The sequence below is a fragment of the Populus euphratica genome, unplaced genomic scaffold (genome assembly GCF_000495115.2).
Source record: "Populus euphratica unplaced genomic scaffold, PopEup_1.0 scaffold1.1, whole genome shotgun sequence".
NCBI lineage: Eukaryota > Viridiplantae > Streptophyta > Magnoliopsida > Malpighiales > Salicaceae > Populus > Populus euphratica.
This window is the reverse complement of record NW_011499845.1, coordinates 513,418-534,657: the sequence shown is the minus strand read 5'-3', so window position 1 is coordinate 534,657 and position 21,240 is coordinate 513,418. Positions and strand designations below refer to the sequence as shown.

General features: G+C 32.7%; 3 protein-coding genes across 4 annotated transcripts; 1 reads left to right on the top strand and 2 right to left on the bottom strand.

Annotated features, from left to right (window-relative positions):
* Positions 1–3,659: 3,659 nt before the first annotated feature.
* Positions 3,660–5,235, bottom strand: LOC105124728 (protein UPSTREAM OF FLC-like). The gene is made up of 3 exons (XM_011024871.1): positions 4,787–5,235; positions 4,554–4,623; positions 3,660–4,405 (listed from the first exon to the last, which is right to left on the bottom strand). Exons 1-3 carry the CDS (start codon positions 5,004–5,006, stop codon positions 3,805–3,807), a joined length of 891 nt encoding a protein of 296 aa, XP_011023173.1. The 5' UTR covers positions 5,007–5,235; the 3' UTR covers positions 3,660–3,804.
* Positions 5,236–9,796: 4,561 nt separating this feature from the next.
* LOC105124585 (F-box family protein) lies at positions 9,797–14,905 on the top strand. Of its 2 annotated transcripts, none has more exons than XM_011024774.1 (4): positions 9,797–10,053; positions 12,865–13,675; positions 13,785–13,959; positions 14,356–14,414. In XM_011024774.1, the coding sequence occupies exons 2-4, from the start codon at positions 12,887–12,889 to the stop codon at positions 14,358–14,360; spliced, it is 969 nt and encodes a 322-aa protein (XP_011023076.1). In that variant the 5' UTR covers positions 9,797–10,053; positions 12,865–12,886; the 3' UTR covers positions 14,361–14,414. The 2 variants fall into 2 exon arrangements, with proteins under 2 accessions (XP_011023076.1, XP_011023001.1); XM_011024699.1 differs by having other exon boundaries at positions 9,798–10,053; positions 13,785–13,934; positions 14,356–14,905.
* Positions 14,906–17,121: 2,216 nt separating this feature from the next.
* LOC105124508 (aquaporin TIP1-3) lies at positions 17,122–18,586 on the bottom strand. The gene is made up of 3 exons (XM_011024584.1): positions 18,361–18,586; positions 17,820–18,070; positions 17,122–17,703 (listed from the first exon to the last, which is right to left on the bottom strand). The coding sequence occupies exons 1-3, from the start codon at positions 18,491–18,493 to the stop codon at positions 17,329–17,331; spliced, it is 759 nt and encodes a 252-aa protein (XP_011022886.1). The 5' UTR covers positions 18,494–18,586; the 3' UTR covers positions 17,122–17,328.
* Positions 18,587–21,240: the final 2,654 nt, after the last annotated feature.

The following is a 21,240-nucleotide window of genomic DNA, read 5'->3' as shown; positions in this document are numbered from 1 at the left end:
ATTTCGGGCACTGCTCATTTAATGTTGTTTCGACTATCAAACCCAATTCTCTAACAGAAATGTTTGAGTCAACATTTTTTTCTTAAAATAACAATAATAATAATAATAAAAAAAGCTATCCATCCTTTGTGGCAGATGTTCAAAATAGGCGAACCAAGATTCAGGGCTGTGTTTTTTTTTTTTTATCTTTTTCACGAAGAAAAATATTTGTATTATTTATTATTATTATTATTATTGAAAGGGTGATCCGTACCTCAAACCGTAAAATAGTACTGTTATTGGTTCCTTAATGAAGTTACTAATCTATATATTTTTTTTTTTTATTACAGAGAATCTTTTGAAAGGAAAGAATACTATTGCGAGTCGAGCCATACACATAGTGGCTACTAATCTACATTTAATCAGTAGATTTACACGGAAATCTAAATCTTTTTGGCCAAATATCTAAAATATAGACTGTGATATCAAACGTATTATCTCCGGCCATGTGTACGTTCAACTTATCCAGACCTCCACTTCATAGATATCATGACAGCTAACTTCGTCGACCAAGTTAGATTAGAATCATAAATAAGCACGAGTTGATCGCCATGAAGAAAAGCGAGTAAAATCGATTTTGGACAGAGGTTAGTTTGGTAAACTCGATCCAGAAAACTTTAATTCTGTTATCCGTGAATGTGGATCCATTAATCGTGGTATCGAACTGTTGATAGGTGACAGAAATCACTTGCGCCCCTGGCGACGTCTTCTGTGTCAAAATACAAAGTCACAGTGATATGGTTGTTGTGTTATGCAGATATAAACAATGAAACATTGAAATGTCGGGACAAAAACTAATCGAAAGAAAAAATAACACCATGAGAGGTCCACCGAGCAAGTTTATATAATTGACGGAGTTTGTCATTCGAAGACGTTTCAAAGAGAGGGACTGATCGGACTCGAGATTAAGTTGAAAATGATGCTGGCCACAGCCCGTGGGAGACGACGAGGGACATTTCTAGTTTTTTATCTTCTACTTTCTCGAACCAATTGACCTTTCTCTCGGGTTGTGACCTTTATATGTTGTTTGGAAAATCAAGATTCCATTAGAAAATGAAATGATTTTAACATTATTTACATAAATTTAGTTTTTCAAAGGCATTAAGTAATTTAAATAAATTATATAACTAAATGGGTCATTTATTTTAGATTTTACCTCTTAAAAATTGATCTCCCTAGCAGCTAGCCTTCTATCACCCTCTCACTCTTAGCTTGAAATAAGTTTTTTTTTTATTCGAAAAAAAATACGAGGACAGGTTGGATAGATGATAGTGAATTATATAATTTTAAAACTTGTCTCCAATAAAATAATTTAATTAACAGATCAAATAAATTCAATCTACTTAAATATTTTAAATTATTTTTAGTATAAAATTAGTACCAACAAGTTGTTAGCCATATGATTTCAACCGGCGAAAAAAAAACCAAGAAGTACACTTGACTATATACAAAAAGGGAAGTACTTCTAAAAAGACTATTTTTTTGTTGTTGTTAAACTTCGAGAAGAACATAGTTTTCTAGACAGCGTGGTCAAATTAAACTGAGTTTGATAAAACCATGCGAGGTCACTAGCCGTATGAGACTGATAGTTTGATATATATATATATATATATATATATTTGGAACTTATTTATTTTTATATTTTAAAAATATTTTTGAAAAAAATTATATTATATTTTATTTTTCTTTACCTTAAATTAATATTTTTTTGATATTTTTAAACTATTTTGATGTGCTGATATTAAAAATAATTTTTTAAAAATAAAAAAATTATTTTAATATATTTTCAAATAAAAAATACTTTGAAAAACAATCATATTTTCAAATATACCGTTAAAAAAAATACTAGATAGATGATTAGAGTTACAACATAAGCCAAATTTATTTTTTAATAATAATAAAAAATTTCAGCCAAATAATAATATAAGATAACTCGAATTAAATTTATTAAAGCATGGCCTAAAATATAATACTGAAACAACTTGTAAAAAGAAAAGTAAAGAGAAATTGTAAAGCTCAAGGTTTATTAATCTAATGTCAAGGATCAAGAATGAAAAAAAAATTATCAAGGAAAAAAATTAAAGTTAACTCAGATTAATTTAACAAACTTGTAATATATAACATTAAACCGGTATAAAAAATAATTTTAAAAAAGAATCGAGTAAGAAAGGATCAAAGCTCAATAAAAAAAATAAAAAATCCCAGTTAATTTAAGTTAAATTTACTAATTCTCTCTCAAAATTACCAAACAAAAAGAAAAGTGAACAAAAATAACAAAACTCAACGTTAAATTATTTAATGCAAAATAATAAAATTAAAAAAAAATAAAAATAATGAAAAAATAAAAGAAAGCAAAAATTTAATATAATTCAAGTTAACTCGACTAATCCATCACGATATCAAATTAAAAAAATAAATAGAATTTTAAAAAAATAAACTTGTAAAAAATAAAATCAAAGTTAAATAACAAATATTAAAAAAATACAATCTAATTCAAGCTAATATCATTAACTTGTGCTTTCAATATAACCCAATAAGAAAAATAAAAAACATAATTTAAGAGTAAATAACTTAATACTTAATAATGAAATTGCAAAAAAAAATTTTTTTTATAAAAGTATTTAAAAAATCTAAAAAATATATATATAACAAGAGCCGGTAAGTAATTTGATGGGAAAGGAATGACCACACGAAAAAATAAATAAATAAAATTGCCACTTGCACATGGAATTGTCGAAATTTAGCTGGAAGGTATAATCTGTGGATGCTGCCTGCATCTTCGCGAGTAAAGCATGAAAGAAAGGGGAAAACTGCGCATCAAAAATCAAGAATTCACATGAATACCCCATGTGGAAAAGGAGCATACAGATCCCAACCACGTTTTTTATTATTAAGGAATTATGTTCTTTTTTTAAAAACAAAACTTTCATGTTTAGGATTTAGAATTAATATTTAAAAAATTATTAAAATTTCACTCTGTTTCCTTTTTTTTCCCCTTAAGAAACATGAAAAGAAAAGAAAAAGTTAATATGAAAATATTAACGGAAAAAGAAGATATTATTTAGAATGAAAAATATTAAAATAATTATGACCAGCATTAATGATTAATTATTTCTAAAATCACAGGAGCTATTTATATTATTAGTTTTAAACTCTAGAGATTAACTTATAATTTACCCTAGGTTGTTGTTTTCCCCTGGTCAAGCAAGCCTTTATTTTCAACATGTCTGCCAATAAATGCTTTCGAATGACCCAGGATCTCTCTGAAACAAATAAATAAATGATTTTCTTTTTTTAGAGTTCGTTTTTACACTGTAGCAATAATTATTCTTTATCTGAAAATATATTAAAATAATATATATAATTTTTTTAAAAATTATTTTTGATATTACTATATTAAATAATTTTAAAATACAAAAAAATAAAAAATAAATTTAATAAAAAATAAATTTATTTTTTTAAAAAAATATTTTTGAAAGGTAAAAAAACACAAACAGGATAGCAGACGGGACTGACCGAACCTAGTTTTAAAAGTAACGATAATTTGACAGAAAAAATAAAATAAAAAAACCAATTCCTCTAAATTTGAACAATTTAATTATTTGGATTTATCATTTATATGTAAGACCTACCTCTTCGACGTATGAGATTATTTGGAAAATTAATTTGAAGAACTGATCGTACAAATTTAACATTTCTTTACTTTAAATTGATGAAAATTGAATCGGAAATATCTCCAAAAAAAGGGGGAAAAATTACAAGCCATTAATTCTTATTTGAGAACCTCTTTGATCCGCATCCCACCAATTTCATCAGAACCACAGATGGCTTCATTCTTCCACTCGGACAATCGTTTCCTACTTTCTCATATTTAATAGTCGCCGACGACCCATTTTCCTCCACGGACCTTTCCAAACTCTCGAAGGCTTTTGAACTAGATTTGAGTGATGGTTTAGAAGCCGCCTCCTTACTTCCCAACACAGTGCTAGGCCCTCTGTGCCCAATTTCTCTAGTACCATCAATTTTCACTCTTCTATTATCATCTGTCTGTGTTGACACGTTATAAGTATCCTCGCCAGCAATTTCTCCAGTGATTTTGGCCTTGTAAACTTTGTATTCTTCAAGGTCATCGAACGTAGTCCATGAACGGTTTTTCCGTCTAATGGCCGGAGAGTTCGAGTCCTCGCTTGAGCTGCTAATAATGTCCGAGAAAACTTTGGAGGTTCTTGATGATGTTGTATCGTACCGAAAGCTCATAGAGGTTTCTAAGAGTAATGATCCTTTGAGAATGTATTCTTGACCACCACAAGGGTGTATAGAGTCAGTTTCGGACAAGTCCTGCCACACAAATCCATTTTTGTACCTCCTAAAAATGAATCAGCACAAGCATGCATTATTGCTGGGAAAATGAATGCGGCCAAGCGAACCAGAAGTCTTAACACATCAATATAGTTGTTTTATTAGCTTTCTTACAATTAACTAACCGAGAATAATTGAAAGAACGATCAAGTTACCTTTTGGAGGACCAGGAATACATACTAGCCATGCCTTGACCTCGGAGATGATTTAGCCTATCTGTCACGTCTGAAAAATTGGGTTGGAATTAATTCATATAACACACACAATAGCAGTATACGTTCAACATTAATGTGCTAAAGGGATCTTCAACTTTCAAATTTTCAAGAAAAAATTTCTTCATAAACACAAACACACACTCTGTGTGCTTTTCTATGAATGGATATACCACCTTTGAGTTGAAGTCCTTGGGGAGAAGATAGAGGGACTTCCATGAAATGAGGATGCTCAAACTGGCCATTCCGTGTGAGATAGTAAACCACAGCTACTTTCAGATCAGATTTTGATTTTGGCAGGATCGTCATCTTGGTTCTGTCAGGACTTGTTTCCCTGTCTCGATACTTGTTTGCCATTGATAACTCTCTTCTATCTGTGGAATTGGTGGCAGCCATTACGGGGATCAAGAGAAGCAACTCTGACAGTTGAAAGGTTTAGGCAACAACAGAATTTGATATAAGATGGAGAAGAGTTACTGATTAGTGTATGTTATTCAATGGTTTTGACTTTCGAGTGCCCGAGGCTTTGAAAATCTTGAGCTGGCAAAGAGAGACGTGGAAGTCTTGTTCAATTGAGGGAACAAATTGGAGGAAAGAATGGAAGTTTGTATAGCTCGAAGGTCTTGGAAGTCTGGATGGAGACAATTTGACCACCTTGCTAGCAAACAGAGATGGAATATCATTAATGCAATCCTATTATATGTAGATTGAGTACAGGCTACTAGAATTAGGTAAAGTCTCTGGATAATAAATGAAAATAGTATAGAGCGAATTCACGAGACAATTAGTCATTAAATTTAGGGCCCAGTGTAAAAATGTTTCCTAAGAGCACTATCCCTTGCAATCTGGTCACGGACGACATTGAACTTTACAAGATCCTATTTTCGATATTCACAAGTCAAAGCCTAGCCCGTGGAAACATGAAATGCTTATCAAGGGGACAAAACTTGACAGTTTACTACCACAAGTTCCAAACCGAAAGCCTGGACATACGGAGCTCAGTATAGAATCTTCTAGCTTCAAGCAAGAAATACACCCTGACTTGCAAGTCACTCTTACCCTAGCATCACGTATTATATCTACAGTTCATCCTATGTAGTTGAAGGTCCTTAGAGACCCATGCTAGATTTGGGGCAAATAATGCCATGGTTTGTGCTTCAAGATCAGGATGCTCCAACCATACCTGGTTTTCGCAAATATGCTGGAGGGATTTGGGAAGCCAGACGTGCAGGAGGCAGGATGCCGCAGGTCGCCTCTGTAGAACTTGATTACGCACAATAAATAGAAGCCTGTTTTAAGACACCAGCGTAAAGAGTTCACATTGCCCGCAGTTTCAAACACAAGACGCTCGTGCATCAACATAGTGAACCTGCCGAGTATTGCGGATCAAGCTGGAGTTTCTGATGCGCTTCCTGCCAGTCGATAGCAATGCTAAGGATCTTAACTCTTGAACCAGGCGGCATTCAACTGACATTAAATCTAACTATTTCCAATCTTGTTAGGAGTTGAGACAGAGAAAGGACTTTCCATGCAGCTAAGAAATGAGCAACGAATTTTGATTTTGAATTAATAAAAATATCCAAGTTATGATCCAGTGCATTCAATTCAACTGATTTAGTAGATTAACTTGGAATAGAACAATATAACAACTAGTGCCTATGACTAGTCCAAAACAGATTATACTGGAATTCATAGAGATTCCAGCAAAAATATAAAGCAAGCAATTCTCTTTGCTTAGGTGAGTAAATCAGAAAAGAAAAACAAATTTAGAAAACCACTTATTTAACTTGTATTGGAATCTCTTGGATCAGTAGTTTGCTTCTTTGGGCAAGCCGTAGAAATGTGCCCCTTTTCAGTTTTCACCACAGTCATAGCAGGTCCTCCTCTTCATCTTGCCACTGCTAATGCTCGGCACACCATCATTGACTTCATCACACTCGTAGCCATAGGCAGAGCACCTGATTGGATGTATACTTCTGCAACTAATAGGCTTTCGACTCCCTGGAGTTTTGCTCCCTTTTAGGAACCACACAACTTATCTTGATGGGTCTCCCACAGAAAATCTGCTGATCCAACTTTAGTGCCTTCATCAATGAGGCATTGTCAGAAAAATCAAAATGACCATAACCACGGAACCCTCTGTTTCCAAAACGTATAGATGATATTTTGCAATCTGAGAAAAATTTCCTCGGGCCATCTTCAGTTATATCCCATGACAAATTTCCAACATAGATCCTATCGAAACCGTCCACGATTCCTGGGGCAAAATTGGCATCCTTGTTGGCTCTAGTTGTCCTGTAAGGCTGAATTTTCAGATAAAATCCGCCCCTGAGAAGTATTACAAGTTCTATAAGTATGTTGAGGGGGTGGGCCGTGGGCGAAAACAAAAAATGGACAGGTTAGTAAAATGTTGTTTTTTAGTTACTCGCATGTCAAATCCATCAAATGCCAAGGCCCTTTTGGCAGCAGCTTCAGTCTGCATGGAAGAATTGCAGTAGAATCAATAAAAGAAATCAACCTAGTCAGGAGAGAAGTTTCAAATTTTCACTGTTCAAAATATTCGAACTTCATTTCAGTACATCTTAACCTCTATGTGCCTCTCCTAGAATCAACTTAATCAAAGACTTATCTTAGCATCGTTCTGATTCCATCCATGTTTTATGCTTTGGCAGTGACTCCTTCACAGTAACCCACCAGTTCCTATTTTTTTTATCAATTTCCAGCATTTTGACCAGCGACTATGATAAATCGGACAAAATTTGATTCATAGTGATCGCTTAGTTTTATAGGGAAGCAGATTTTCCTGCCATCAAATTTTCAGCTTTTCAAACCCAGAAAAGAAGTGAAGATCTTTTAATGGAGAACAGTGCTAAGATTTTTATTTTTGTAGTCGCAGTAACTTTTTGAAATATTTTTAATATATTAAAATTATTTTATTTTATTTTTAAAAAATTATTTTTAATTTCAACACATCAAAATATAATATGAAATATTAAAAAAAATATTAATTTAAAATAAAAAAATAAATTTTTTTTAAAATATTTTAAAAGCATAAAAATAATCCAGACGCGAGTATTCTTTAAAGTTGATACCCTGAAACTAATGATGGCAATTCCTCTAAATTTTCCGCTGTCGGGAAACGTCATTCAACACAAAATGGTAATGGGTCTAATTTTCGGCCCATTTCTATACATTTTTTATGGGTTTGTGTAGAGCACATGGGCCCAAATATCAGGGTGGGCTCCGGGTGACGCCCAAACCCGTCAAAGTGCAACAACCATTTGTTCAGATATGGTTTGTGAAAATAAGTTATGATACTATTATGCCTTTAATTTCAAAGTCCACAAATCATAGCACAAGAAGCTGTAGAAATCCAAGCGGATTCAATGCATAGGCAGGCACGAGATTCTGAGCAAAGTTTTGATGAATCTCATAATATTTTCGCCCTGCAATTTGTTCACCTTGAGGAGCACTTGACATGTTCTTGGTACATGTTATTCCATGGTCATATAATTTTTTTAAACCTTGAGATAAAATTTGGTATACACTGATTTTTAAAATATTAAACTAGAGATATGTTAACAGATTATTTTTTTTAAAAAAAAATATTAAGACAACATATTATTCTGAAACGGGCTAAATATAAGACCGTGATAATTTTATGAAACTCATATAAAAAAAAGTTTAATTTCAATTAGTTAAATATTAAAAATTAAAAATGAGAAGAAAAAATATTTCATTAAAAAAAAAGGTATTTTTAAGCGTGTAAAAATATTATGAAGTGAACATAACACATCTATATTTAAATTTAAAAAATAATTTTAAATAAAATAAATAAAAATAAAAATAATAAAAATCAAATATGATTGATTAAAAAAATAAATTTAAAAGTAAATTTTTATTATATGAAATAATTAAAAAATATATATCAATTGAAATAACAAGGATTGGATTTAAAGGAAAAATAAATTAAAGGATTGTTGTAAAATTTTGAAAAATAAAGCATTAAAATTAAGCGTAAAGGATAAAAAAAAAAAGAAGAAGCAAATCGGTACCAAGCAAGAAAGAATTGGGCTACGTATGCCGTGTAAAGAGATAAACCTCCCTGCGACTAATCAAAAGACATTAAGAATGCCTTTTTTCTGCAACAAAAGAAAATTACTAAGGATTTTTTTTTTATTTGAAGGGCAATAAAGTTATTTTCCTGTATATTGTTAAAAGTCATATACATATAAAAAACCCTTAAATAGATTTTTTTATTTTAAAAACAATTAAATAGTTGTATTGTTCAAAGAAAAATATAGAAAAACTAAGTTACTCCATGTCAGCACGAATAAGCATAGGAGACAAGGTAAGGAAATCATGATTTTAAGGGTTATGAGGTCATTTTATTATGTTGTGAAATGTAAAATATTAAAAAAGCTATTAGATTCAAGTTAAATATATACTGTTTTTTAAAAGTAATTTAGTAATTATATTTTGTAAAAAATATAAAAAAATTGAGTTACTCTTAATAAGTGTGAATAAGTCCTAGGAGGCAGAGGAAGGAAATCTTGATTTTAAAGATAACAAAGTCATTTTACTATATGTAAAAAGTGAAATGTTGAAAAATCTTCCCAACACAAGTTAAATAATATTTTTTTTTAAAGTAATCAAGTAATTATACTGTACAAAAAAAAGATTGAATTACCCCAATCAAGTATAAAAACTAATTAACTATGTCAAATTATTCAATTACCTCTAAAGAAACTTAATTTTTTTAGAACAATAAAATATCAATCACATTATCTTGATCCATAATAAATCAAGATATTTCTACACTACTTTTTCCACGTCCTTTAGATTTTTGTTAATGTGAAAACGAACAATTAACCTCAAAATACCTTGTAAAAAAAAAAGACAAATAAAAAAAACCAAAGTCACGAGGCCTTTCGTCTCAAATGTCTCCTTTTAATTTCTATGAAATCTTCTCCTGGGCCCTAAACAGAGCTGGAATAGTTTTATTGGATTTGGATGGGATATTGAGTATTGAGCTTGACTTTTCCAACCCGCATTAAAAGTAGAACTGACGTGTCGCTGAGGGTCATGCTCTAGGTACTTGCTCAAGGCTCCCTGGCCCCCACACCATGTTCAAAAACCAAAATGAAACAAAACGAACCTGTCGTTCTACACGTAGTTTGATAGATATGCAATAAATGCATTTGGATTGGAATCGAACGGACAACCCTTGTAAGAGATGATGTCCTTCACTGACAGTAACAAAATCATTAACATAAAGTACAGTACTGGACACCAATGTTTCTTTCTCAACCATTTCCAGCTCTACCAAAAAGCAAGGAAAGCTCGGCATGTTCAGCTCCGAGAGAACCAGATGGGTCTTCTTTTCTACTAGATTTGTTCAGCCAGTGGCATCTTCAAGAAACCTTTGACAGACCATTTTAAGGTATCATCACTTACTATTTCTTTCTTTCTACGTTTCTGTTTGTGTACGAGGTGCACCTTCTTCAAAGTTCAAAGCATGTAATGGGTCATTGTGAATTCTCTTTGTGGCCTTGTTTATTGAGCGAACTGGAGTACTGGGTTTTCTTCATCTTTCCATGATACCAGGGTCCTTGCATTTTTTAATAATTCCTTCTTCTTTTTTTTAATCCAATTGATTCTCTTTACGGACAAAGAGCTGTAAAATACTTGCACAACTAGTCATTTTAAATAAAAACTTGTAAAGGTAGATGACTGTCTGTATAAAATTATAAATATTTTAAAAAATATTTTTCTATGCATGTTTAATAAGTGAAGTCTTAAGCAATTTTTATTTTCTATGTAGTCATGGTCTTTTGTTAAGCGTGACTAATTTTATTTCATAAAAATAATTAATAAATATATTTTATTTATTCTTAAAATCTTTTGCCAAGTGTAGATCTTGAGATTTCGAGATACTGTTCAAGTGGCTGTTAGTTTAAACTCACTATACGTGTTTGAAAAACAACTGTATATTGAGCAGATTTTATCGGTTCACCTGTGGCATTTATTGTGTCTTTGTTGAGCTATTTGAGTTAATATTAGCTTGGATTAGGGAGCAGGACTGAAGTTTCTTACTAGCTCTATTTATCTCATTGAATACTTTATCTATCACAGCTTAATTCTATTTGTATGAATTAGGCATCGAGTGTATTAGTATTGACGTGTCCGAACCTCCAGAAACAATTAAATAATATTATGTCAAGCTCATTCTGAAATGGCAGAGGAAGCTATTCCACTAGACAGCGATAACTTGACTCAAAGTCGAATTTCCCTCGTGCACGCATTGAGTAACGGATTTTCGTGAAAGACTGCTTACATGAGCCATGCGATAGTACGGGTTAAACTTTTTATATAAAAAATATTAAAAAAATTAAGATTTAAAAGTATTAGATTTTTTTATAAAATTATATTAAAGAGTTTTAAGTTTCGCAACAACATCTAATTTAAAAATAATATTTATAATATTAATAATAATATTAAATTTAAATGAGGTTAACTATAATACTAGAATTAATAGCTATGAGTGTGACTGTAAGGTTTTTTTTTTTTTTTTTTTCTTTGCTCATGTTTTTTTAGATGCCATGTCTATGTAATGTTGTGAGCTTGTAGCATGTTTGTATATTTTTGGTTTGTGGAAAAAATAAAAAAAATTATATATAGAAAAAATGTTGTAATCTACGATGTTTTAAAGGAAAAGGCTATAAAATTAAATTTTCAAATATTAAAAAAATTAAATGAACAAAGAAAATTTTGGAAAAAAAATCGAAAGGGAAAAAAAACATGTAGGAAAACATCACAGTAATTTATAGTGTTTCATGAGGAAATCTATAATTATAATTTTCAACTAACTTAATATTAAAAATAATGAAATTGATAAAGATAATTTTAAAAAAAATCATGCAAGGAAACACTGTAGTAATCCACAGTGTTTTTTTAAAAAAACTACGAAACTAAATTCTCAACCAGCTTAATATGAAAAAAATAGAATCGACAAAGACTATTCTGAAAAAAAAATCATGTGGTGAAACATCATAGCAATGTAAATATTTTAAAGAAAAACCAACGAAACTAAATTTTCAATCAGCTCTATATTAAAAAAATAAAATCAACAAAAATAATTTTAAAAAAACACAAAAAAAGAAGACAATTTTAGGGAAAAAAGCAATAAAAAAATGAAAAAAAATCATGCGAGGAAAATTAAAGCTGAATTCTCAACTAGTTTAATATTAAAAAACATTCGACTAAGATAATTTTTTAAAAACAATATGCGGGGAAACACTGTAGCAGAACAAAAATAATATGGGGAAACATTATACCAATCCATAGTGTTTTAAATAAAAATCTACGAAGTAAAATTGAACCATTTTGGAAAAAAAAAGAAAAAATTCATTAAAAAAAATCATGTAGAGAAACATTGTAGTAATTCATAAGTTTTTTTAAAAAAAACTAATGAAGAAAAAGAACAAAAATCTAAATAAACTGGGTTAACTCTTCAAAGCAGATTACTTGTAAAATTTTGGATTCATGCCGTGAAAGTTTGACAACTAAATATAAAAAAATTAACGGATTATCCATAATTAATTGGACTAATCCGTCCAATCAGGTTAACTAGTTAAACTCAGGATCCGTGTTATGAAAATTTGATAACTAAATAGAAAGAAATTTAATATTAACAAACTAAACTAAATAAAAAAATTAATTAAAAAAATTTCGGGTTAACTTATTAAACCAAGTTAATTTATCAATCTCGGAATCTGTGTCATGAAAGTCAGATAATAAAATATAAAAATTAATATTAATAAACTAAATTAAATAAAAAAATCATTAAAATAATAATAAAATAGCTACAGTACTTTCAAGATATGTTATAATATAATAGAATAATAATAATATAATATATTAATAAAGAGAAAAATTAAAAGGTGCGGGGAAAGTAACACTACCTTTGAGAATATCGAGTAATGGGCATGCGTTGACCATAGAATAGGAGAATAATTGTTGAACACCTTGCAACCTCAACGAGGCTTTATATATACATCCAATATAGTAGATGGCTAACATGTATAATATATGCAATCTGCCTGTGTGAGTGATCTTTTGCCTTTTGCCACAGGAGCGTGCTGTTCTGTTCTCCTGGATTTTGCATGTACTAGTTGGCTGTTTGCGCTCCTATTGCAGTCCGATTAAAATGAACTGAAACAAGACTAATTTTGATTTTCTTATTTTTGAACAGGATCCTTCTTACAGAAGCCAATATGGATGATTTGATCAGTAGTTTACCGGATGAGATCCTTTTCCGCATCTTTTCTTCACTCCCCTTTGAATCCGCCGCACAAACAATTTTTCTTTCAAACCGATGGAGGCTTCTGTGGGAGACTGCTTTAGTGCAACATGGCACTGAAGAGGATGTTGCTAATGCAATGTCTGGCTTCCTTGCCAATTTTGATGAGAAAGATCCATCAAAGAATACCAGGAAGTTTCGGTTCCACTTTTGCAATGGTAGTGTCCTCTTGGTTATCATTGCACGTAGTGGCGGCCTTCGTCTCCATTTCTCTACTGGGAAACAAGAGTTTCCTCAGCAATTTGGCTTGCAATTAGAGCTCAATCATCAAAACCTAGCCAGCCAACCATCTCCATCTTCCTTTTATGTTAAAAGTCTTCATCTGATGTCAGTGACCTATCTTACTAATGAGGTAGTTTCTTCCATAATGACAAACTTTCAGATTCTTGAGACCTTGAAAATCACTTGCTGCAATTTTTTGCAATCTTTAAGTATTGGCTCTGATACAAAGCTTTTAAGCTTAACCATTCTCGACTGTCCACAACTAAAATCTCTCCACATCAGATCTTATAAGCTTCGCACTTTCCGCTATCGAGGACCGCTACCTTGGTTTAGGCCTGAATATCACTTTAACCTGGCTGATTCCTACCTTGATTCCAGACAAGGCCCTGGCTACAGTAGCTTCTCTGGCCGTGACTTTGACTCGGTTCTATTGACTATAAAGAACGTAAAAGTGCTTACTCTATGCAAATGGACATTTGAGGTATACTCTAATCTTGGTTTTGATCTTTAGTCTTTCTTGTTATGCAAGTTGTGATTGTTTATTTTGACTGTTATCGTAAGAAAGTAACTTCCAGGACTTTCTGCTGCAGGAGTTGATCTGCCCATCGCTATCCACATTACTTGCAGATTTCCAATTCTATAATTTAGAAGAGTTGTGGTGGATTGATAATTCAAACGACGGAGAAGCGTTAATCTCTTTCCTGAAATTATGTCCTTCATTACAGCAACTCTTCGTGACAGTAAGTGTTTTGAGTGTATACAGAGGTCAGACTTTTTATTTCCTTCTTTATGACGATTTCCAGTTGAGTATACCACAGCAACTTCTTTTATGAATGTCTTTTTGATATACATTTGAACAAGCTTCTAGACAGCACTATCGAGGCTTGTGATCTTCGAGACATATTGTTCATTGACAGGTTCTATTTATTTATTTTAAAAAAAAACACAGCTGCAATGGGCTTGGTATGTTGACAGAGATTTTACTAGTTCCTAAGAACTGCAAAATTTCCGATATGAACTCAGTTTTATTCCAATACCAAAAAAAAGCATATCTAATAGATTAACACCTTGATGAACTTGTGTCCAAGGGAATTAAATTATTTTCTGAAAATTGTTTTTCATATCTTAAACTACGATTAATAGTATTATATCGCTGTGCAGATTGATCCTAAAAGCTACTTCATGAAAAGCAGCAGTAAATATTCTATACGAGCGGGCAGGAATACGCAACTGCATCATCTAAAACTGGTTAAACTAGACGGATTTGAAAATCAAGCAGATGAAGTACTCTTGGCAGAACGTATAGGAAAGGTTGTCACTACCGAGCCACTTATACTAACATCATCAGATCTGATTTGCTTGCGAAAATTTGTTGAGGTAAGCTCAAACCAGCCAAAGCAGAACAGTACAGACAAAATGGAAGAGGTAGCGCCCCAGTCATGTGAAAGGAATTGTTCTTATAAATTTGTGGAAGTTCAGGATACGAGGGAACTGCATCCTAAACATGTTCATATGGATCTGTGAACTCGGATTCTGTGCATAAATCACATTCTGTTACTTATTTTCAAGTTAGCCACCTCTTTTTCGTCCATGAGGCCCTGCAGAATCTATAATGCAGAGGTTTCGTTCTTGTAATTTGTAAACAATGAGGACGCCAGTTTGTTTGAGCAACACTTTATGACGTCTCCTCCATGTTGTCAGAGTTTCAGTTTCTCACGGGTTGAAAAATTAAAAAGGAAAAATGCACTGATTTGGATGTTCTTAATTAAGAAAAGGTTTGCTTCTTTAAAGCTTGTCCCTGGCTTCTATCTGTCTGTATCGGTGATTGTTATCCGTTCTTGATTCACTTTCAGAGTTCTAGGATGGGTTTCTTACTTTTTTAGCTTGAACAAATCTTGATATGACATCTAGTATTTATGTCAGCCACAAAAGAAAGAAATTTTCGGGCTGGATGGTTGCAAAGCAAACAAAATACTTCCATTGATTCAACAAGTAAAATACAACATGGTCTTAGCCTACTGACACCGAATTAGTGGAAATAATAAGAAGAATGTAAAACCTTTAACGAAACTACAAAAAATCGAAACTTCGTCTCTCTTTCATCTGAAAGCGGAGAGATATTTATATCTTAACAGGGGATGCAATTCTTGGAAATCGTTAGTGGGAAGTCACGTTATCGTTCAAGGGCAGCTATGGCGGCAACGATCGCTGGACTAAACCAGTAGACTCAGTGTTGAATCCAATTCCATCTTGCCGCAGCAGGACCCAAAGAGACTACTAAAATGTTGGCACCAGCTATGAAATCATTGCAATAGGTGCAGTGATGCCCAAACCTTCTTTCTTTGGATCCTCTGCTGTGGCAAACACGGCGAAGAATAGTCCAGAGGTCACCACGATCACAAAACACATTCCATCACTCACATTCACACTCACACCTGATGATAGAGAAAATGATGATACTTCCTGCAGTAAACAAAGTTTAAATTGGAATCAGGGATTAGTCTATTAAATAAATCAGAAAAAACGTAAACTGTGTGCTGTGCTACTTCTAGCCATCGCATCAAAATCAGCCCATAAAAACCAGAAGCTAAACCGCAGTACCATATCCAGACTAATCATCATCGTCTGTTTTAAACCCATTGATACAGACAATGAGACCACGCTGTAGGTGATTGTTGGCACGAGCTTTAGGACAGACAAGAAGATAGCTGCTGTTGTGGTGATGGCAGTAGCGGTAGCGGAGGAGCTGACAATGGTAGTATTTGGTGGGAAGGAAAGGAATGTGGATTGCGAAGGAACATTTAGATACTAAAATGCGTGTTTTTAGACAGAGAAGAAGCATATATATCGGGGAGAAAGCAGGGGAAGGACATGCCGGGTAATTCTGTTTGAAGAGTTCTTTGTTTTGTTAGTTTTTTGGATTTCTGAGAGCAAGTGAGGGCAAAATCCATAAAAAGTTAGGCCTTGAAAGTGCTTTGTCTTGCTAAGATCCACAAAATGTGATCGACTTGGTTTACATCGACCAAGCTTATACGGGAATCCTTCATTATAATCCTGACGTGATGAGTAAAACAGTAACAGAAATAGCTACAGTACAGCTAAAAAATGTTCTTGTTACTGTGTTATTATACCACCTGTGAACACACGGCAATCCTCACATCCAAACGACAGACTCTTTTGTACACAGACAAGCCTGTCTTTATTGTTCCAACTTTGATGGATGAAATATTGAGATCATAAGACATGTAGATGTCATAGGAACCAATGCTAGTTAAATATTTCGAAACTCGTCCTCAATGTTATGAACATCTGAAGAATTAGTCATTGGAATGAGAAAATTTGAAAATGAGCCAGTACAATCGAACTCAAAAACCTGAATGTACGGTACAACACCTGCAAAATTGCCTCATTCAATGTTGTGTTAATTTCAATATTGAAGGAGCCAAATCTTATACAAGCTGGCAGGAGCACTCAGTAGCAACATCTTAAACTGATAAAGGATGGATTTGCAAATCACGAGGATGAAATCCTCTCGGCCGAATATATAGGAAAGGTGGCCACCACTGAGCTTATCAATCCTAGCATCGCGAGATGGGAATTGCTTGCGAAGTTTGATTTAGGTATATCCTCAATCCAGCCAAATCAGAGCAGAATAGACCACTTGGAAGTGGCAGCACTCAGCCATATGAACATAAATGTTCTTATAAATTTGATGAAATACAGGTTAAGGAGTGATGTCTAGGGTTTGGTGCTTAAAACCTTGTCCTGGGCTTCTTTCTGTTAATATTAATGCTTATAATCTGCATTTTTTTTTTCACTTTCGGAGTTTTGGTATTGCATTATTACTCCCCTTTCACTTGAACAACTTTCTGTTATGCCCTGATATGATTAAATGTGTCCAAGAAAATCAGTCATCGAAAGAAGAGCTTTCAGACTAAATGTTTTCAAAGAAAACAGAACATTTCCATTGATTCAACAGGTAAAACACAATTAAACAAGGAACCATCCACTGCTGTAAAATAAGTGGAAACAACAACAATACAAAAATCAACAACCAAACTACCAGAAATCCCAACCTTATCCCTCCCTGGTCTGAAAGGGGAGAGATTGAAATTTCAACAAGGGATGCAATGCTTAGAAATCATTGGTGGGAAGGGGCTCATGTCCACCACTGCCAATGAAAATGTTGTCATAGACAAGGGCAGCAATGCCAGCACCAATGAATGGACCAAGCCAGTAAACCCAGTGGTTAGTCCAGGTCCAGCTCACGACAGCAGGACCAAAAGAGACAGCCGGGTTCATTGATGCACCATCAAAAGCACCACCAGCTAAGATGTTGGCACCAACTATGAAACCAATTGCAATAGGAGCAATAATTCCCAAATTTCCCTTCTTCGGATCCACCGCTGTGGCATATACAGTGTATACTAGTCCAAAGGTCATCACAATCTCAAAAACTACAGCGTTCCATGCCCCCACCCCTGATGATAGCCCAAAAGCTGGTGTTTCCTGCAGTAGAAAATAAATAAATAAATAAATCAGAATGGTAACAAAGCTATCATGTTGGTATTCTAGATTGGCATTACGCTGTTAAACAGATTTGTATGCTTAAGTTAATGTCTTACCAATCCACCGGTGGAGAACTTAAGAAGCAAGCAAGCAACAACAGATCCTAGCAACTGTGCAATCCAATACAAAATGCTCCTCAACAGGGTGATGTTTCCTCCAATAAGGGCACCAAAGGTCACAGCAGGATTCACATGACCTCCAGAAATGTTAGCACCAACCGAAACAGCCACAAAGAGTGCAAATGCGTGTGCCAACGCGGCAGCTACTAGTCCAGCAGGAGTAGTCGAAGCACTGTCTGTCAATTTGTCTGCCAAAACATCATGCCTTGTCATGAGTGAGCCACTTGCAGAAAAAAAAAAATGCTGCCTGTTGTTTTCAAAAGGTAAAATTGCATTTCTTTTCCATTTTATCATGTGACTTTTGTGGGTCAACTTCTCTAGCGATGGAATTGCTTGTCAGTATCAATATATTACCAAGTATTTCTTGCCTGAAACTCAATGCACAGAGTTTTATGATACTATGATCTAATTTATCCACCCTGTAATCAAATACTATGAAATGTGAAACAAAAAAGAGCAACTAGAATTGATATCTTACTAAAAGCCATGCCAGATCCTGAACCAGCAAATACAAAAATAAGCATAGAGATGAACTCTGCCAAAGCAGCCCTCAGTGAATCTGGATGGCTTGCCTCTCCAGGTGTTCCAACTGCAATTCTATTGATAGGCATTTCGTTGAATCTGAGCTTAGTTTCTACTTTTGTTCAAGCTCTATACTTGTTTTAAAAGCTCTCGTCGATTTTCCTTCTTAGTTATAGCTAGTCTTGAGGGACACTAACCCTTTATATATACCTGAAATAACGGCTAAAGAACTGGTCCAACCGGTTACCTGGTAAATCATCAAGACCAGGAGGAAGTGGCATTTTATTAAGGCGACATGACGGTGACTTTACAGCTAGTAAATAGGACTTGTGGGTTAATGAGGTGGTGACACGTTTGTGGTGGAGATTGAATTTAGCTTGGCAAGGAGAAGACTTGCGATCGCCGACCAAGTGAGGTGGCGGGCCCACTAGCGCCATTGTGTACCAGGCCAGTCTGTGTCACTAATTAATTGAGTAAACTATAACTTAGTCCTTGTTGTTTAACAAAACTAATAATTAGTACCTATACTTTTATGAATTTATATTTAATAAGTATATATTTTTTAACTTTTATGGGTTGGCAATTCTTTTTTTTTTACTAAAATAAATTTATCTTATTTTTTAAAATAAAAAACTTTATTTTAATTTTTTTACCTAAAATAACATTATTTTAAAAAAATAAATCATATCAAAAATAAAAATCCAACTCGAGCCATGTTTCAAATTAGCAAGTCATTGAATTGACATATGCTGGTCGGTTTGGATTTAATAATTATGAATTCAACACAGAAAAAGATGTTTTTGGAATAAAAACTATGGGGTTAGTTATAATATTATAGGAACTAAATAGTTGGCTTTGATAAATTAAAGGGACTATCTTATAATTATTAGCTCCTAGTAAATATTTTTCTGGTGTTGCGGTTCTACAAGAGATGACCGGCAAGTTTTTGGACTTGGACAGGGACCGCCGACCTTTGAATATTCAAAATCAAACGTGTTTGTTTTAGGTGATGAGGTCGACGGATCACGGAGCTGGCGGTTTAATCTCGTCGACTCCAGACTATTTTTTTTTGGGTACATGTGAATTATTATTGGTAGAAAAAGAATGCCACGATTTGATGTGGACGGATAGTTTCGTACTGATCATGGAAGATGATTGAGCGAAGGAACACAATAGGTTATAGTTGGTTCGGTGGCAGTAACTTTTAAAAAATAATATAAATTATATTTTAAAATTTTATTTAATACTTTAAATTATTAATTAAAAATAATTTTTTAATATAATAATAAATTTGATTAACTAAATAATTATAAATTTAAATTTTATAATTTTTATTTATTTAATAAAAATTAAATATAAAATAATTTGAATTCATGGAAGTTTCAAGTTTAATTTTTTTTTATTGAAGATAATATTTTAAAAAATAATATAATTTTTATTTAATAATATAAATTATTAAATTAAAATAATTTTTGTAAGCTTGATATTAGCTTGCAACATGAACATAAATTCGTGGACCCTACATTAAAAACCCATGTGGTTGCTTGTAGCAGGAGATGGAGGACTTACTTCTTGACAAGGCAAAACATAATTATTGCGAGAAGCACTGCCTAAAAACGAATGATTGGCTGGGGGATAAAGGGCATGTTTAAAAGTGATAAAGGGTAGGTTTAAAAGTGTAGTTATTATTATTTTTTAAATAATTTTTTATATTAAAATATATGTTAATAATATTTTTTTATGTTTTAAAAATTATTTTTAATATTAGTATATTAAAATAATTTGAAAACATTAAAAATATATTAATTTTAAATTAATAAAAAATAAAATAATTTTAAATTTTTTTAAAAATACTTTTAAAATGTTGAAACAAATAGTATCTGAAATCAAGCTCAAAGGATAGTAATAAAAAGATTACTTGTGGTTGCCGTTCAATCTTCATTTGATGGTTTTTTTTTAAATTTTTATTGTTTTAAAATATTAATATGAAAAATAATTTTTATAAAATAAAAAATATTATTTTAATATATTTGAAAAAAAAGTAAAATCTAGTTTGAACTTGAGATATCAACTAGACGATAATTCATACTTTCTTTCGAGCTTGTGTTAGAGAGTTGATTATTTGATTTAAGCAAGATCAAGCGGAGCTTAGGGGGGCGATAATTTGATTTCCATACTGGAACACTTATTTTCTCTGTATGCATCGTGAAGGGGAGGATCGTGGGACGCATTAATCTCTGTAATGGAGTGGTTTTATTTTATTTTTTAAATTTTAAAAGCCAATCACGGGTCTTGGTGTTAAAGGAGTGGGTAAGGTACTTTGTTGGAGCCATGGAGTGTTTATGCTAATCCATTACTTAATTAGCTATATAAATCCAAAATAAAACTTAATGATTCAAAGTCCATAGCGGATATGCCAATGATCCTCGAGGCACAAATCCCATATTAGGTAGAGGCTACTTGAACATGTGGTGGGGAGGATTTGCCCTCTAATTAATATCTTTAATTCTTGGAGCGCCATGATCCGAAGAATCCAAGCACCTAATATTTAAACAATTCAATGGGGTTAGACTGATCGACCTTATAAAATTATTCGGCAGAATTTTCACCTTAAGACTTGTCATTACACCATGCAATTATGCAAGAGGTCCAGGAAAATTGTTATTAAATGGATGCTAATTTAATCTAATAAGTTTTATTTTTTGTTAATTAGAAAAAAGAAATCTTTGCGAGGCCCCCATTTTGACACGAGGTGAAGGCAGCTCTCGAATTTTTTTATTTTTTATTTTGCATATCACTCTCATTGACTGATTTTATCATGTGATAAATTAAATCT

What these genes read in the sequence shown, in the direction of transcription:
- LOC105124728 (XM_011024871.1), bottom strand. Translation starts at nt 5,006, where the DNA reads ATGGCTGCCACCAATTCCACAGATAGAAGAGAGTTATCAATGGCAAAC. An exon ending in CCAAGGACTTCAACTCAAAG is followed by an intron (nt 4,624 to 4,786) that starts GTGGTATATCCA and finishes CCAATTTTTCAG; the next exon opens with ACGTGACAGATAGGCTAAAT. An exon ending in TATTCCTGGTCCTCCAAAAG is followed by an intron (nt 4,406 to 4,553) that starts GTAACTTGATCG and finishes ATTCATTTTTAG; the next exon opens with GAGGTACAAAAATGGATTTG.
- LOC105124508 (XM_011024584.1), bottom strand. Translation starts at nt 18,493, where the DNA reads ATGCCTATCAATAGAATTGCAGTTGGAACACCTGGAGAGGCAAGCCAT. An exon ending in AGGATCTGGCATGGCTTTTA is followed by an intron (nt 18,071 to 18,360) that starts GTAAGATATCAA and finishes ATGTTTTGGCAG; the next exon opens with ACAAATTGACAGACAGTGCT. An exon ending in AGTTCTCCACCGGTGGATTG is followed by an intron (nt 17,704 to 17,819) that starts GTAAGACATTAA and finishes TTTCTACTGCAG; the next exon opens with GAAACACCAGCTTTTGGGCT.
- LOC105124585 (XM_011024699.1), top strand. Translation starts at nt 12,887, where the DNA reads ATGGATGATTTGATCAGTAGTTTACCGGATGAGATCCTTTTCCGCATC. An exon ending in TATGCAAATGGACATTTGAG is followed by an intron (nt 13,676 to 13,784) that starts GTATACTCTAAT and finishes TTTCTGCTGCAG; the next exon opens with GAGTTGATCTGCCCATCGCT. An exon ending in TACAGCAACTCTTCGTGACA is followed by an intron (nt 13,935 to 14,355) that starts GTAAGTGTTTTG and finishes ATCGCTGTGCAG; the next exon opens with ATTGATCCTAAAAGCTACTT.